The sequence below is a fragment of the Pavona decussata genome, unplaced genomic scaffold, assembly GCF_977016875.1.
Source record: "Pavona decussata unplaced genomic scaffold, jaPavDecu1.1 SCAFFOLD_52, whole genome shotgun sequence".
Taxonomy (NCBI): Eukaryota; Metazoa; Cnidaria; class Anthozoa; order Scleractinia; family Agariciidae; genus Pavona; species Pavona decussata.
This window is the reverse complement of record NW_028145474.1, coordinates 316,089-332,127: the sequence shown is the minus strand read 5'-3', so window position 1 is coordinate 332,127 and position 16,039 is coordinate 316,089. Positions and strand designations below refer to the sequence as shown.

General features: G+C 37.3%; 2 protein-coding genes across 2 annotated transcripts in view; one reads left to right on the top strand and one right to left on the bottom strand.

Moving 5' to 3' along the window:
* Positions 1–1,118: 1,118 nt before the first annotated feature.
* Positions 1,119–15,066, bottom strand: LOC146480749 (dolichyl-diphosphooligosaccharide--protein glycosyltransferase subunit STT3A). The gene is made up of 16 exons (XM_085109093.1): positions 14,804–15,066; positions 14,347–14,407; positions 13,059–13,180; positions 11,478–11,623; positions 11,035–11,083; positions 9,995–10,143; positions 8,820–8,930; positions 8,611–8,691; positions 6,856–7,248; positions 6,226–6,318; positions 5,368–5,628; positions 4,690–4,806; positions 3,028–3,130; positions 2,669–2,857; positions 2,227–2,276; positions 1,119–1,334 (listed from the first exon to the last, which is right to left on the bottom strand). The coding sequence occupies exons 1-16, from the start codon at positions 14,913–14,915 to the stop codon at positions 1,239–1,241; spliced, it is 2,133 nt and encodes a 710-aa protein (XP_084965219.1). The 5' UTR covers positions 14,916–15,066; the 3' UTR covers positions 1,119–1,238.
* A 516-nt stretch (positions 15,067–15,582) lies between these two features.
* Positions 15,583–16,039, top strand: part of LOC146480748 (structural maintenance of chromosomes flexible hinge domain-containing protein 1-like) — a 44,921-nt gene continuing 44,464 nt past the window's right edge. Inside the window, exons 1-2 of the mRNA XM_085109091.1 lie at positions 15,583–15,827; positions 15,921–15,999. Of these exons, the coding sequence (XP_084965217.1) occupies positions 15,669–15,827; positions 15,921–15,999 (238 nt within the window). The 5' untranslated portion in view covers positions 15,583–15,668. The remainder of the gene's footprint in view (positions 15,828–15,920; positions 16,000–16,039) is intronic.

Below are 16,039 nucleotides of genomic sequence, written 5' to 3'. Positions count from 1 at the left end.
ACAAATAAACAACAAAGTTACTGAATAGTTAGCGTTTTTTCATGCTTTGATTTATGAAACTTCTCCCTGGAAAAATGGGAAATGGCGTTTCTGAGGCCCTAAAATAAACATTTTCTGGGGAAGCATGCCCCCATAACCCCCCCCCCCCCCTCGTTTCACTACGCCCTCTTGTGCGTATCTAAACGGAAAAACCACGCTACGCCCCTGCAGTCAATACCTCGCTATAACGGACACCCCGATAACACGGACACAAGTTACAATCCCCGGCAAAAATAAATTACAGACGTTTGACTGAAATAAATTCCAGCTATTACGGACTCTCTCTATTAAGGGGGATTCTACCTAAATTTGAATGAAATTTGAAGAGGTTTTAAAAAGGGATAGAAGAAAGAAAATGATTTTTGGAACACTAAGAGACAGTTGATACCCACGCAAGAGCACCCCTGGTTGCTAGTGGACTAACTTGGTATCTGTCTATTAATTATTGACTAAAAATTCTAATTTTAAAACTTCACTAAATCTTCAATATTTCTTATTTCTCTCTAGTTTTACCAATCCTTCAAGAAAAATTATCTCCTCCGAAAAATAAAATTTCATTCGCAAAAAATTGAAAGAAAAAGGCATCATGGACATTACTCCTAAATAGCCTTTGTGAAAATTTTTACGTTAAAATTTCATCCACAGTTTCAAAGGTTAGAACTACCTTATGGTAGCGAGAGAAGAATATTGCCTGTGTTAGTTGAGAGAAGGGATGCACTTATTTTAAACAACTAGATAGCAAGGGGAGTTTATGAACGGCTTCAAAAACATTCCTGGAAAAGCGTGCCAATAGAGTTCATAACAATGATGCTTTTGTGAACGTTGGAAATTAGCATATGAGAAAAACATTTAACACCGCATACTAATAAAGAGGAGGTTTTATCGGGTTTTAAAACCACTGCACGTGATGTTTTATTGACCATTTGATAGGTCAATGGGCTTATGAATTATTAATGCATTTTTGAATGCGAGAAAATAATTTTGCCTGTGTTAGTTGAGAAAAGGTGGTAATTTTAGAATAACTACACAGCAAAGGGAGTTACCAAGAGGAGACGATGAAATAAACCGGTACAAAATAATTAAATTTACGTTTTTATTCACTCGTTGCTCAAAAATTTTCTAACAACTAGCGCACTTGAAATAGTTAGACGCATTAGCATCTTATACAATACTAGTATTAAAAAATGGGCTTGTGAACTCTAGGAGCCTCTGTTTTCCAGGTCTTTAACTTTGTAGATTCTGACAAGCCAGTGCTCTGTGGTGTAGGCTTCCTCTAACACGTCAAGCTCGAATTCCTGCAACAGGAAAACCATGTCACAGTCAGTGAATACAAGAAATGTTGGAGCACATTTAAATGGTAGCTTTGCTAATTGGCATTCTCATTTGATTGTATTCCTCTGCTTGATAGAGCGGTTTTCAATCAAGTGTCGTAAAACCAAAGTAATTGCTCTGGCCAATCACAACAGATGTAAACAACATAACGAGCCAATCAGAGTTCGAAGCAAATGCATGCAACCGGTGCCAAGCGCGGGAAAACGCGTGCGGCGAAAACACGATTGGTTTTGGTTTGGATTCCCACTGGTTGAGAAAGTGGCGCGAGTTTTGTCAACCAATCACAGAGCGTAGTAATGCAAAACCAAAGCAAACGCGAAATTATTTTCGACACTCAATTGAAAACCGCTCTAAATGTTAGAGTATATTTCAGGACAGTTTTATGGTAGCTTTGTCAATTGCCAAAACACTTGTCACTTAATTGTATTCCTCTGCTCGATAATAATAAAGAGATTTAGAATCGCTTTTACGGCAAACGTGAGATTCGCGTTTATGTTTTCTTGAAATAAAAGAATACAAAGATGAGAAAAGTGCAAACGAATTTTGGCCTTTGATGCTAACGCCAAACTACTCGATTTTACTAAGAAACTAAAAACAACGCGCGGCAAATATGGAATAAAGATTGAAATACTACGCAGCGTAGTTAATTAATGAGAATTTTAAGATTATAAAATCGACGCTGTAAGAGAGTTTCAACTGACGTTTCGGCAATGCTGCCTTCTTCAGGGTACAAAACTATACCGTTAAAAAATATGGGGTAAGCATGGTCACGTGGTCATTTCTACCATTTACCGGAAACGTAATTCTAAATGTCTTGCATGTTCGAAACATCGAAACTGACAAAGAATCAAATACCTTGTTGCCGATCTCAGCGTTACGGACACGATCATAACCAGTTGGTTTTCCTACAAAAAAGGGAAAGCAAAACAAAACAATAAAAACATGACCATCTGAAGGGCCATTACATGGTACGACTTTGTCGCATGCGACAAGCTTACGACAGGCCTACGACACGAATTGTTTCGTGTAAATCAAACCTACAACTCGCTTACAACTGTCGTGTACGCCACAAAAAATGTCGTAGGATTTAAAACATGTTTTAAAATTCTACGACAACAGTAGTTATAGACATGTTGAATGACGAGAGTTGTGTGCGATTTTTTGTATGACGCGAGCAGCGCGCGCTCCAGAAATCGCATGCGACAGTCGTAAGCAAAAGTTGTACCGTCTAAATCGGCCTTTACAGTCTCAAATTCACTGAGTGTGATCACTAGGGCGGAGGGAAGGCAAAACTCACCCTGCTCAGTGTAAACGGACCCAAAGCGGTAGTAACACATTTTATACATCAGGCAGTTGAGCAGGACCTGGGAACCACCCTTGTCGATACGGAACTCGCCAGTGGAGGTGTAGTAATCATGCTCCTTGATGTGCTGGCCCTTTTCCGTGCTACCGCCAATACGCACCATCCATAAGAACTTGTTAATGTCTGCAACAAGGATAAAACAAAGCTAAGGAATCGATGCGAACATAGCGGTCAGCGGTCAAACGAGGCAAGGCGGTAGGTACGTTATGTATGGGGACATACAGGTTTCGTAAAGAAAGTTCGGTCATTGTGAAACAAAGATCTTAGGCGGATGGAGTAGTAAGTTAACTTACCATCTGACGCATATCCGGTCAGACCACCAAATATGACCAGCACATAATTCACGTCAAGTTCACGCATGATTTCATACGCTCTGTCCTCACTCGACGCCATGGCCTAAAATGATCAACACATAATCATCATTATCATCATCATCGTGAAATGTAGCCCCCTTGCAGTGCTTCTTGTCCAACAACAACAACAACAACAACAACTTTATTCGTACCCAAATTAAAGAATTATGTTACAAAATTAAGATAAATAAAATAAAAATGAGTACATGGCTGTCTAGAATATCCATAATGGGCTAATTAGAAGCTGGACAACCATCCTTAGTGATTACATATAATTTTTTATTAGGGTCGGGTACTAAACTGTCTCCTTCGCAACTGTCGTTTGGGCTTGTCACGCAACGTGCTCAAATGACGGCTGTGAAGGAGAGTAGGTACTAAAGACAAACATATTCAATAACACACAAAAACTCACAAAACAAAGACTAAGTTTAAAGATTACATGACAATTAGCATTGACCGATTACAGTGCGACGCACCTTACCGTGGCCACCCAACAAACTTTTTTTTTACAAGTTAGCCAATCAGGATATCCTCCTCCTTGTTCATTAAATGCAAAACGACATGATTTCAATAATTCGTTGTTGTGTCACTTGCCTGTTGGACTTTGCAATGAGGCGTGACTGTTGATTAAATTCGCATATCCTGATTGGCTAACTTGTAAAAAAAGTTTGTTGGGTGGCCATGGTAAGGCAAATCGCACTGTAACTAACAGAAGAAAGTAGTTGTATTTTAAAGGTAAAGACATTCTCATTTCTTTCAACAGCTTTGAAAGAAAGAATGGACTGCTTCAGAGATGAAAGTGTTGCCTTCATTGCAGAGACCAAATGAACAAAACACAAGAGGACTATCAGACTTGAAATGAAGGCTTTTGTGTCGTCCACAAGCGAGACCTACAGACCATGTGATACAGAACTGTAGGTACTAGATATGGACCAGTACTAATGTCATATAGCTACAATTTATATCCGTTATTGTCACAATTTTAATAGGACAGTAAACGTATTTCAACTCAAATTAAATGAATTTTCATCGCTTATTTCACATTAAACCTGTAAAATAATTTGCCTCTTTCTGGTCAAACGACATAGATTTCTAATCATTTGAAGACCAATACGAAAAAATTCCCAATTTAGGTCAAACTGGTTTTAACCCTTTAGGCCATAACAGTGATCAGCATCAACTTTCTCCTTGTAATATCGATGCTTATTCAACCCCTGAAGTCATGAGAATTATAGATATGATCACCCGAGGTGGATTTTCTTGATATTTTAATAGCTTCTCCCCTGTACTTTTATAAGAACATATGGAAAACTATGGGGACAAGATGGGAGAATTTGTTCTTTGATATTGGGGGTTAACAATCATACCAATTGGGACTGCACATACCTACATACCTACATAGCTTATATAGTCGACTCTCACCTTGCTGACTCTACTTAAAGGGACCCTAAAAATACGGACAGTGAGAGATCTCCACAAAGAATTCATGAAAATAACTCCCGCTGTTGAGGACAACCAATCTTGGTCCCGCTGACACATGTCTGTTATAAAGAATTTGACGGACGTCAAACAGTATTGTCAGGCTAGCCTTAGCGATCTTACCTGTCCGACCCGGGAGATGTGCGTGTTGTTCCAGGTGTTATTGTCCACTAATATTGTTCGATTGGCCATGGCAGTGATCTGATAGCCGTAATCCCACCAAGACATTACTTTAGAGTCCTGAAATTGGATAACAATGTTTTTTTTTCCGGTGAGTTTTTCGTTGTTCCTAGTTCACATATCGGGGAGTTCTTTTATCTGGGGGTGGGGGGAGAACGGATGTATTTACAATGCAATACAATGCATCATATTTACATGTTATTTTGCGCAGTAGAAATATTAAATATTATTACTTTGTTTAGAAATATTTCGGTTTTTGGACAGATTGAAGTCTTGAGATTCTAGCGACTGAATCGTAAGGGTCAAGTTATTAACAGTTGGACTTAATAACTTAACTGATACAACATAAATGTTTTTGATTTTAAGTCAGGAAGTAAATTTTGCAGAAAATGCTTCTGAAGGTGATACATTATTGCAGATTTAAAGGAACGCACGAAAACATGAGCAATTAACTCCCTCCCAACCTCTCCCCCCCTCCCAAAAGAAAAAAGGAAACAGAAAAAAATAAATATTTCTTTAATTTTTCATAGAAGTGATAGTCTTGCCTTGGACCCTGCAAAAATTGCAACGAACAAATTATTTTAAAAACCTAAGTGCGAATGACTACTTTCATTATTCTACCTCAGGAGTGTTTTGTCGGAGCCAATAGTAAGCCTCACGGAAATCATCAAAGATGACTCGGGAGCCGTCGTGTTGCTTGGCGGAAAGCACAATTGATGGTGACGAATACGCTTCAGAAGTGACCCAGGTGCAGTGGAATGTGTAAGTAATGAGCAATAATGACATGAGGCCAACCATCGCTGTGGCAACTTCGTTCTTGATTGGATAAGTTGGATCTGTCTTCTTTGTTGTCTTGCGGTCACGGCGGGAAACATCCAAATTCTACCAAAAGATGATGATTCCATTGCTTTATTAGGTCATAGAACTAGAACAACAACAACAACAACAACACGAAGAACGACAAGAACCTTTTACCCCATGAAGCTGTCACAATACATAACCTGAAGAAATGGCTTTCAGTAAAACAAACTTAAGTAATTGTGAAGAACAGCCCCCCACTACCGACTGTTGACCGACAAACGACAAACGACCAACAGTCGGCGGACAAACGGACAACAGTTGACCGACAGTTTACCAACAGTTCGTGAAAGTGTTTGGTAAGATTGTCATCCAACTGTCAGCTGTTTGTCGGCCGTATGAGTAGTTCCCATTTGTCTGTGAAATTCCCATTATGAATGAGTTACAGTTCTTGATGTTTATTTAACACTCCTCAGGTCTGTTTAAACTGATACCTTAAACCTGATTTATCGCTTGAATCACAGCTTGAGTTAAAAGAACTGAGAAAGATGCTAGTTTGAATAAAAATTGGTTGCACACGAAGCTTGACAGGACAAGTTGAGCTTCAGATTAACTACACGTATCCTTGAGAAAAAGAGGGATTGATGAAAGCAAAAAGAAGAAATGAAGACTGTAGCTTACCTTCATGTAAGTAGTGAGTACCGTGGACACACTTATTCCAGACAAAATACAAGCCACTGGAGCCAACACTAACATCAGACGAACCATCACACCCTAAAATATAACCAGCAAAACATTTGTAATTTATTTGAAGTAAATCATATAATAGCCATTGTTCTGTACACCACTGTAAAGGCAATTTCTTGCAGTAATCCTTCCATTGCAAAATCAAGGACAGTGCCTACTTTTGTTACTGTGCATACATTCTGTGCATCTTGAGATACTCGGGTTTCCTATGGGTGGTGCCTACTAACACAGGGATATTTTTGTGTGGTTTAAAACTATCTAGAGAAAGCAGAACTTAGCAAGTGCCATTGGTATTTAAAAAGAAAACTGAGGGTAACCATTCATTTTACAGAGATAATAAAGCTTCAATTTGATAAAATATGCCATACATTGCTTTGTATTTTAGCACTTCTCAGAATTATTGTTTCTTAATTATCTCTAAAAACTGTGTGGTTACCCCCAATTTTCTTTTTGAAATCCAGTATCCGTTGGAGCTACAGGAGACTTGTGGAAGCTAAGGCCATTAAACTAGGTTCTTCTCGTCCAGCTTATTTATCACATTAACAAGGACCTATCTCTACTTACTGCAAAATAGATGCTAGTAACACCGTACATGATGATAAAAATGTTAGCATCGGTGAGCTTGGAAAAGCAATAGTACAATCCCACCGGGAACATGAACACCATCAGCTGCAGATCAAAGTAGAATGAAGACCATGTTGTCGGCTGATGTTCAGAAACAGACGCAATGATGGGAATGTTGTTCTTGGCGTAAGATGGATCCAGCAGAGAGTAGAAACGTCCAGTCCAGGGAGAGATTTTACCAGTGAAGGTGAGAACTCCACCCACAGTGCTGACACCAACCGCTGCAATCAACACCACACTCTTGAATAGGAGCTGGAAGTGTTCTTTGGGCATACGAGCACGGACGTAGTCAACAAAGGCATGGATTTGGCACAGACCGAACACACCAAATGCCTACAGAGAAAGAAGAGTTGTTAATTAATTATACATGTGACAAGAGGTACTGTATCGCTTTTGGATTTTACAAGAAACGTGCTCCTGTTAATTTTGCAAGGTTACTATGTGTCAGTTCTTACCAAAAGAGACTGGGGCAGAGAGATGGGTATTTCTTTCGAGAAGAGAAAAAAGAATTACCCAGAATCAAATGGTGAAGTTTTTCTTTTACAGGAGATTGGGAATAGACCCATTCGGCTAACGCAATGTTGTACCCAATTCAGATCCCATGGGGTTAAGATTCTTTGTTTATTGCATTTGCATTATAATGTAGCATTCACATTTAAATGATATGGAAATACTTAGAACAAAACATTTTATGCCCAAAGGATTTGAATTGGGTACAACATTGCGTTAGCCGAATGGGTCTATGGAAATTACATAATGTTTAAAACACGAACAGCAGTGTTTTATCAGGATGTAAAACCACGAGGAGCAGCCAAGTGGTTTAGACCCGATAACACACATGCTGCGAGTGTTTTGAATGGCTTCAAAAACATTCCTGGAAAAGCATGTGTCAAGAGAGTTCATAACAATGATGCTTTTGTGAACGTTGGAAATTAGCATACGAGAAAAACATTAAACACTGCATAGTAATAAGGAGGAGGTTTTATCGGGTTTTAAAACCACCGTGATATTTTATCAATCAATTGATTGGTCAATGGGCGTATGAATTATTAATGTGTTTTTGAAATACACTTAATACATCTTTTCCATTCAACTGTTTGTCCACACACCTACCATTATACTCAACATAATTTATTTACAGCCAATTTCACTGTTGTGAAATTTAATTCACCAGATATGATTCACTCATTATAGATAATGTTGAAGTAATTTGCCAATGAAATGAGCTCAACAAGTGAATGCCTTATTCCCGAAGGAAAAAATTTAAAGAAAAAAAAAACTGTTGAACCACCTTCAAAATATTCTATCTTTGGGAAATCATGATGGGTTTTAAAAGCCTTAAAGGCAGATCATAACAAGCAAATCATTGTTTGAAAACTGTCGGTATACTCACAGAAGTGACACCTTTATTAACTTATTTTTTATGTTTAGAGAAGTGAGTCTTTACTCTGTGAGGCCCTTTGATATGCTAGTTTCCTTCCCTGCTGTCCAATAATGGGTGAAACGTGAAAGGAAAATCGTGTCTCAAAAAGTCAGGTCTATGTGTACATCAGAGAGAAATCAATCGTTCACCTGCTTATTGGATACAAAATCAGGGATTTTTACCAATTTCCAGAGCCATCACTTCCAGAAATTTAAGATGGTACTTAATAATAAAGATGAAATGAACAACCAAGTGAAAAGAACTTGACTTACAGCCATATGTTCACTGGACTGCACAGGTTGAAATCCAACAAATGAGATCTGCATCGACAATATGGTTCCCAAACAGTAAACCTGTTAAAAAAAAATGAAACAAAACTTGTTGATAAATAGAAAACTTTGGCTTACATTTTATAAGTATGGCACAATTGTTATTTTCAACACAGGTTCGATATAACAATTACAATACAACTTGTACTTACAGAGCAGTATGCAACATAGATCCTGTGTGAAAATCTTCCAGTCGCCATGAGGGCCAAGACATGGAGAGGAATCAAGTTGATCAGAAACACATATCCACCCCAAGAGGAAACCTGCAGATAAAAATAAATTCATTCCTATCATGACAACAAAACCAGTGATGATCATAACATCCTTACTTTGAGAATACATTTTCAACTACAGGGCAACCATCTGGTTTCTTCTCAATGACTGGTACACATTTCGTTTAGTTCTAAGAATATGAAACTGCAAAAATCGCATTTCCCAATTACAGAGAAGGAATCAAAGGCCCCTGAGAGCCAACTCATGAATGCAGATGACACATCAGTAATTGAAATTAAGATGGCTATGGACACTTCCTCGAAAGCTAAAAGATATATTATTAATATCTTTGCCCAATGTAACGAGAAATAACCATTCTTGTACTAAAAAAATGATTGTAAACTTATTCCCTACTCGCTGAATAAGGTTATTCTCATGTCCCGATTAAAAAATTTTCACGTGTTTTTTAATTCAAAGTTCATGCTGACACTTCACTAATTGAATTTAAGACACCGCACTTTGTGAAAAAACGAAAAAACCTATAACTTTGCTCAGGTTCAACGAAAAATCTTCATTCTTGCACTAAAATGGTTGTCAAATATTCTCTACAGACTGAATTATCCTAATGCATTGTGAAAAAAATTTTCTTGTTACGTATTCTTTTTTTCACTGATATTGAGTTTACGACTCCGGACTTTCTGAAAAACTGAAAAAAACTTGACTTTGCTCTGATTTCTCTACAGATTGAATAAGAATATCCTGATGCGCCGTCAACAAAAAATTTTCGCGGTTTTTCCACTAATTGAATTTAAAACTCATTCACTGTGCATGCCCGAAGGTTAACACTGAACCAACCAACCAACGAAGTGAAACCGCACCATCGCTATGACTCGCTCATTGCGCATGCACGCATTCACGAGTTAAAAAGGCAAATGTGTCCCAAAGAGCCTTTACCCAGAAACTAAAAAAATAGGAATCCTTGAATATCATTCCTTCAAATGGACAGCACACCCAATAATGACAAAATGAGTTGATCATCTTCTATACTCTCTTTACTTTTCTGCATAAGAAGGAACTGATACAATAAGGTGAAACAGGTGTTAACTAAACTCACCATGTAGAAATAAGCCAGGGCACACAATGTTGACCAAAACAGTGAGCCAGTCTTGACAGATTTGATCCAAAGGGCATATGTAAGCAGCATGCAGAAAATGGCAATGCCTTCATTGTCATATGATCCAGCAACAGAACGTGAGATGTAACCTAAATAGAGAAAGTAAACGTCACACTGTATGTCGTTCTCATCCTACATAGCATGGCTCAACCCATTTTCTATAGCACGATGATTATTTGAGTACACAATGTCTCACACTATCCTCCCATAGTTTACTGCAAAGGACTGACATGAACTGATGCACGTATGTCACACAGAAGAGGTTCACCTTGAAACAAGTTACAACCTTGTTGAGAATTGCTGTTTATACAATATGCAAACACAACTTGTAACCATTGCAGCAAATTTTTTTCATTACAATTTTGACCAATGCAAGACACAGTGCACAGTGTAACGTCACCTTACGCCCACACCTTCAGACCCCAACACTGACCAGTGTCAAATTTCTCTATACAATAAACACTGGATCAATCATACAGCTCATCAAGATAAAATGCCTACATGTAAATACTGCGGATACGGAATGGCCTGAGAAACTCAGGTTTCCTGTAGGTGCCACCTACTAATACAGGGATATTTTTACATGGTTTATAACTAGGGGGGGAAGCACATCTTAGAAGGGTTTTTGGTATCCAAAAAGAGGTAATTGAGATTCAATATGAAAAAGATGCCATACATCCCTTTGTATTTTGCAGCTTTTTGGAATAAATGTATTATTGTCGCTTTATAATAATTATCTCTAAAAATGCACTGCTCGCAATTTTCTTTTTGGATTCTGGCTAAGATCTGGATGACCTACTATTCCTGCATATTCATAAACTGTCAAAAAAACTTCTGTATTATTAGAAGACACTGCCCTTGAACAAATTTTTCTAATGAGTACCACAAGAAATACACAGTACGCAGAAAACAGTGAGAAAATATCTATGCTGTTACATCAAGGGTAAAAGAATAAATGAAAAATTGCAATGATATCATACCAGGAACAATGGAGATCATTGCAGCTGCTACCAATCCAGCACTGGCATCCTAAAGGGAAAAATACATTATTAATATTAGTTACGTAAGAACAATGTCTTATGCACTTGAATTCAAAATGGGAGCCTTTGTTGGACCTCAAAAGCTGGCAGCTCAATCAAGGGGTGTTGAAGGCGTGATATTCCACTGTCAGATATAATGTGCAGTTCCAGAAAATATCCATACTCCCTCCACAGAAGATTTTTTGTTTTGCACCCCACCTCCCCCTCAGGAAATTCCAGTTGAGCTTTATACTTTGCTTCTAAAATTTTGACTTTTAAGACCACCCTCCCCCAAGGAATTTCCGATAACCTTCCGTGGGGTGGGTGGGTATGGATTTTTTTCTGGAATTACACAATACTCAATATACACAAGCCTGAAGTTGTTAAATTTCAGTATCACCTACCTTGAGTTCTTTAGTCAGATGATAAGTCACAAGTGTTGTCAATGATGAGAACAAGGGAGCCAGGAAGACGCACACATTCCTGATATCAATGGTGAGGTGGAAGAAATTCATCGCATGATACAGTACTGCCGATGTTACCATAAGACCTACAACAAATAAAACATTTCTTTATCAGGAGGTGAAATATTTTGTTTGGACTCTATCCCCAGCCCATCGCCACCCCGTCTAGAAAGATCTTGTTTTCAACTTATAATAACAATAATAATGTATTTAGTCACTAGGCTTCTTTTCCCCACCAGGTGTAGTTACCAGAGGAACTTGCAATTAGAGTTTTGATATTGTCAACATGGGGGCAACCCCAGTGAACAATTCAGCTATATAATAAACAGAGTTAAAGGAAACCTCCACTCTTGAAATAAATTAATGTTAAATTGTTGATATACAATCTCATTTCAAATTTTGTTGGAAAAGATGGAAATAAGATTTTAGTGTCAGACGAAACAGAATTTGATTCTCACCTATTTTCACTTTTAGATTTCCCAGGCGCCGCCATTTTGGATTTTATGACTTCATACAGTTGCCGTTATTGTCAGCAAGCAGAAGTTCTTTTGTATGAAACGATAAAGCAACCATATTACGCCATGAAATCCAAGATGGCCACAATCATGTCTAATTTTTAGCACATTTAAATGTTATTTCTACTTTTTAATTAAACTAAAATTTAGAATTTAGATACCATTTCCAACAATTTACTGTCCATTTGTTATCAGAGTGGAGGTTCCCTTTAAAACATTATTAATTAAGTTACTTACACAATGGAGTTTTCCAGTCATCCAAAAATCTCAACGTTGTTGGAGTTAAGAAATTTACAGGAAAGAATTTTGGAAATTTAGGTGTACTCCTCAAATTTTTCAACTTTCTGGAAGTTTGGAAAGTGAGAATTTCTGTACCTTTTAGCCACTTTGTCTGAAGTGTGTTTTTAGTTGGGATACAGAATGGTGAATAAAACAACATTTTGCCCCGCTGGGTGCAGCTAGGCAGAAAATACTGTTTTGAGTATAAAATACCTGAAATTTTCTGAATATCAAACCAGCATTTTTTGTTTTTTTTGTACTGAATGGAAGGCACCCAAAATCACATCTGCCACAAGAGCAGTATAGATGGTTTGCAACCAATCCCTGGAGATTCAAAAAGATAATTGCATGGCAGCCATGTTGGATGGCAAAATAAAAGGTTCTGTCATCCAACATGGCTGCCACACCATTGTCTTTTGGATCTCTAGAGATTGGTTGCAAACCACCTACTGCATGATCATGGAAGAAAATGCCTGCACTATTCAGTGGTTATGCCCTCAACCAATAATATTATTGAAAGGGTGAAACATAAGAGCCTTGTTGAATTTTAGGTTGATGGTAGGTTTTTATCTTAACTACTGATGAAGCCATATACCAAAAAATGAGGGAAATGTGAAGAAAACAAAAACTAAAATTTTACATAAGTCACAAATCTACCCAGGTATTCAGTTGCCAGTTGAAAAGGTTAGTAAAAATTACAAAGAGGATTCAAAATCTTGTTCTCTACCTGGATAAATTGTGCCACCAATAATTCTTCCCAGTGGGTACCATGCTCGGTCATCAAACCAGTTATGAAACTTGTAGAAGCCTTCTTCAGCTAAAAATCTTGTAGTTCTATAATTGAAGTACCTGGACAAAAAAAAGCGAGGTTGTTATTATGATGTTCTCTACAATGATAATTTCCTTGGCGTCTTAAAAAAAACTTTCAAGTATTTCCATTAAGGGTGGTATACAAAGTGACATAACAGAAAGTTAGTAATTTTTACAACAATTTTCCAACACCATAATTGCAATCAAACTACCAATAAACACATATTAGAGGTATGGCATGCCCTTCTGTGTCCTTTTTTCCTATTTATTGTCAATTCATCAGACTTCTTTTAAGAGCTCAGTTTGCTGGCACAAATCAATATTTTATTCAAGAAGATTTTTTAACTATTACTAATTTAGGGGTATTACAATAAAATAAAAAACAACAAAGAAAAATTGATCTTGAAGCACATTCAACCCCTGAAATGAGGTCTAAATACTACCGCATAAATCACAAAGTTTTATTTAAGCAGCTGGTTTTAGCGAATGCAAAACAGTTTACTGGTTATGGTTTATTCCCATGGGCATTGAAATCAGGTGGTGGTCACAGGAAACCACTGAGTCCCACATCTACATTACACTTTTTTTTATACATAAGAACCTGTTTTATAGGAACGTTGAGGTTGAGATTAACTAAAATTTAAGAACATACGTCTTAGTATTGCCCATCGCCCAGGCTGAAAGTCAGTTAAGAACATTTTTACTCCAACCAAACAGTTTTAAAATGAACAGTATAAATACGGATAAAATAATACATGAAAAAATTCAGTCTGTATTGTCCAATTGACCCAAATAATAGGTGTCTTGGTCACGGCCACATAGATTTATTGAAATACTATAAAAGATAAATTAAGAACATCTTGAGAACTTTTCAGGCTCAAATTGCCAGTAATAATAAGAATGTTCAGCCTCAGCCTCAAAATTAGACATTCTAAAATAAAAAAGAGTGTTTGTGGTCCAATTCTCTTTGAGTTAGATTTAAACATACAACAAAAAGTGAAAAAAAATGCAATTGAAGCTTTTTAAACCTCTAGTTTAGAACTTGATAAAGTAAACCAATTGTATCCTGTTTGGAGAGAAAAGAAACTATTTTGGATTATGAAACAGTGAACATTTTAAGTCTAGACAAAACATATCAATCATTCACAGTATTGATCTTTGTACTGTGGGTCAATGTTTTCCTTAATATCGCCATAAAAACTTACGGATCAAATTCGTGAATAACACTTTCAAACCGCAACACTGAGAACAACCTAGTAGAGAATGCTGTAGAAAGAACAAAAAAAATTAATGAAATTTAAAAAGTGTTATAAAAGTCTAGGTATTTTTTTCCAGTGGAAACACAAAATATAATAGGTCAGAGGTATTGTAGCGGTTTATATTAAGCCATTGTTATTACCTGAGCAGTGCCATAAAAACAATAAAATTCAGTATTTGAAATAATTTATGGCTGGAAATGAACTACCGTACATAGATGTCTAATCGTAAGTCTTAGATCAGATGTTGTTTGATTGAAGCTGATAGGATACCAAAATATTAACAACAATTTTCCATAACAGAAATATATTCAATCGAATATTAATCTATGCTTACTTTAGAGTAATTTACTACCCTTCTAACTAAATCCCACAGCTTGCAAGACGTAGCGTGTTCAATACTTACACAAAACAGCGCATATGGAGAGAATAAGAAGTTTTAGCAACGTGTCTTGTTTCTCGTAAGAGAGACGGGGAAGAAAAGACGGCAGCTGATAGCCGCTCTCCTGCAGTTTCATCTTATCCGCAAGTTCTTTATGGCTCTGGATAAGGCGCAAACTACAGAGTGGAGTTCTTACAATTTGTAAAAAAATACAAATTGAAGGAGGCCACGTTGACTGAACTTTTGTTCAAGAAATTCAATATGGCGGAGAGAAAGAACAGGAAGTCACGTGGGTACTTTTGTGCTTGATCCAGTTTCTTGCTCGGCCGGTTGGTCACGAAAGACAAAGTAGTAACGAATGTTCGAATTAAAATGTGCCTCTTTTAGTTTATTAAAATTATATCTCGTTGATCACCTCGTGGCTTTGCCGTGAAAGACCCTAGTATCAAGAATATTTACATGCAAAGTCCGTGTCACGCATTAGATTTCGCTTTCTCAGATTAGAAAAATCTCAAAAAGTGTTGTACAATTAAAATGTTGTACACAAATCAGGTTTTATAAGGAAGGGACATCTTTTAATAATTTACAAAAATGGTTTCGTTCACTGTTTGAAAGAAATTAACAAACTTTCAAACTTTTAGCGGGAAAGTAGCGCGAACATTTTGGTCACGGTCGCTATCCGGGACTTGTCCAGCTATGTTTCTTATTACACAAGTTATGATTGGATAAACTCTTTCCAAATTTGGATAACGATTCTTTCAGCCAATTAAACTATGCGTTATATTGAAATACTTCTGCATCGGTGTTTTGGAAAGCGTGTGGTACTCGTGTGCATGAAGCCTCACGCTATAAAAGTCAGTGTTTTTCCATTTTTCTTCTTTGTGCGACAATGAAATCTTCAAATAAAGACGAAGCGTCGTCTTCTGAACATGATGAAGAAGATGCCGCCGTCTTTATGTACGATCGGCGAGCTGGGAGCCGTCCGGAAGAGAAGATTCAGTTAGGCGGCATTTTTAATTTTACTACTTTCAAAGAAAAGACTCGACAAGTAAGTGGACGTTTTCCTACCACTTTCATGCTTATTAGTGTAAAACTTAAGATAACGTTTTGTTAACTGGTAAATGTGGAAATCTTTCGACAGGCCTTCGACATTCCACGAAATGAAGAATTTGTAATCGTGACCACGAATCGACAAGAAATCTTGGATGACAAGACTTACGGTACGCGCGCGAGTAGAGAATTTTGAATACAACCGTCCAC

Coding starts and splice junctions, on each gene's coding strand:
- LOC146480749 (XM_085109093.1), bottom strand. CDS start 14,915: ATGAAACTGCAGGAGAGCGGCTATCAGCTGCCGTCTTTTCTTCCCCGT. Junction 11,084..11,477: donor ATCTGACTAAAGAACTCAAG/GTAGGTGATACT, acceptor TTTTCCCTTTAG/GATGCCAGTGCTGGATTGGT. Junction 8,931..9,994: donor CCCTGGCTTATTTCTACATG/GTGAGTTTAGTT, acceptor TTTTATCTGCAG/GTTTCCTCTTGGGGTGGATA.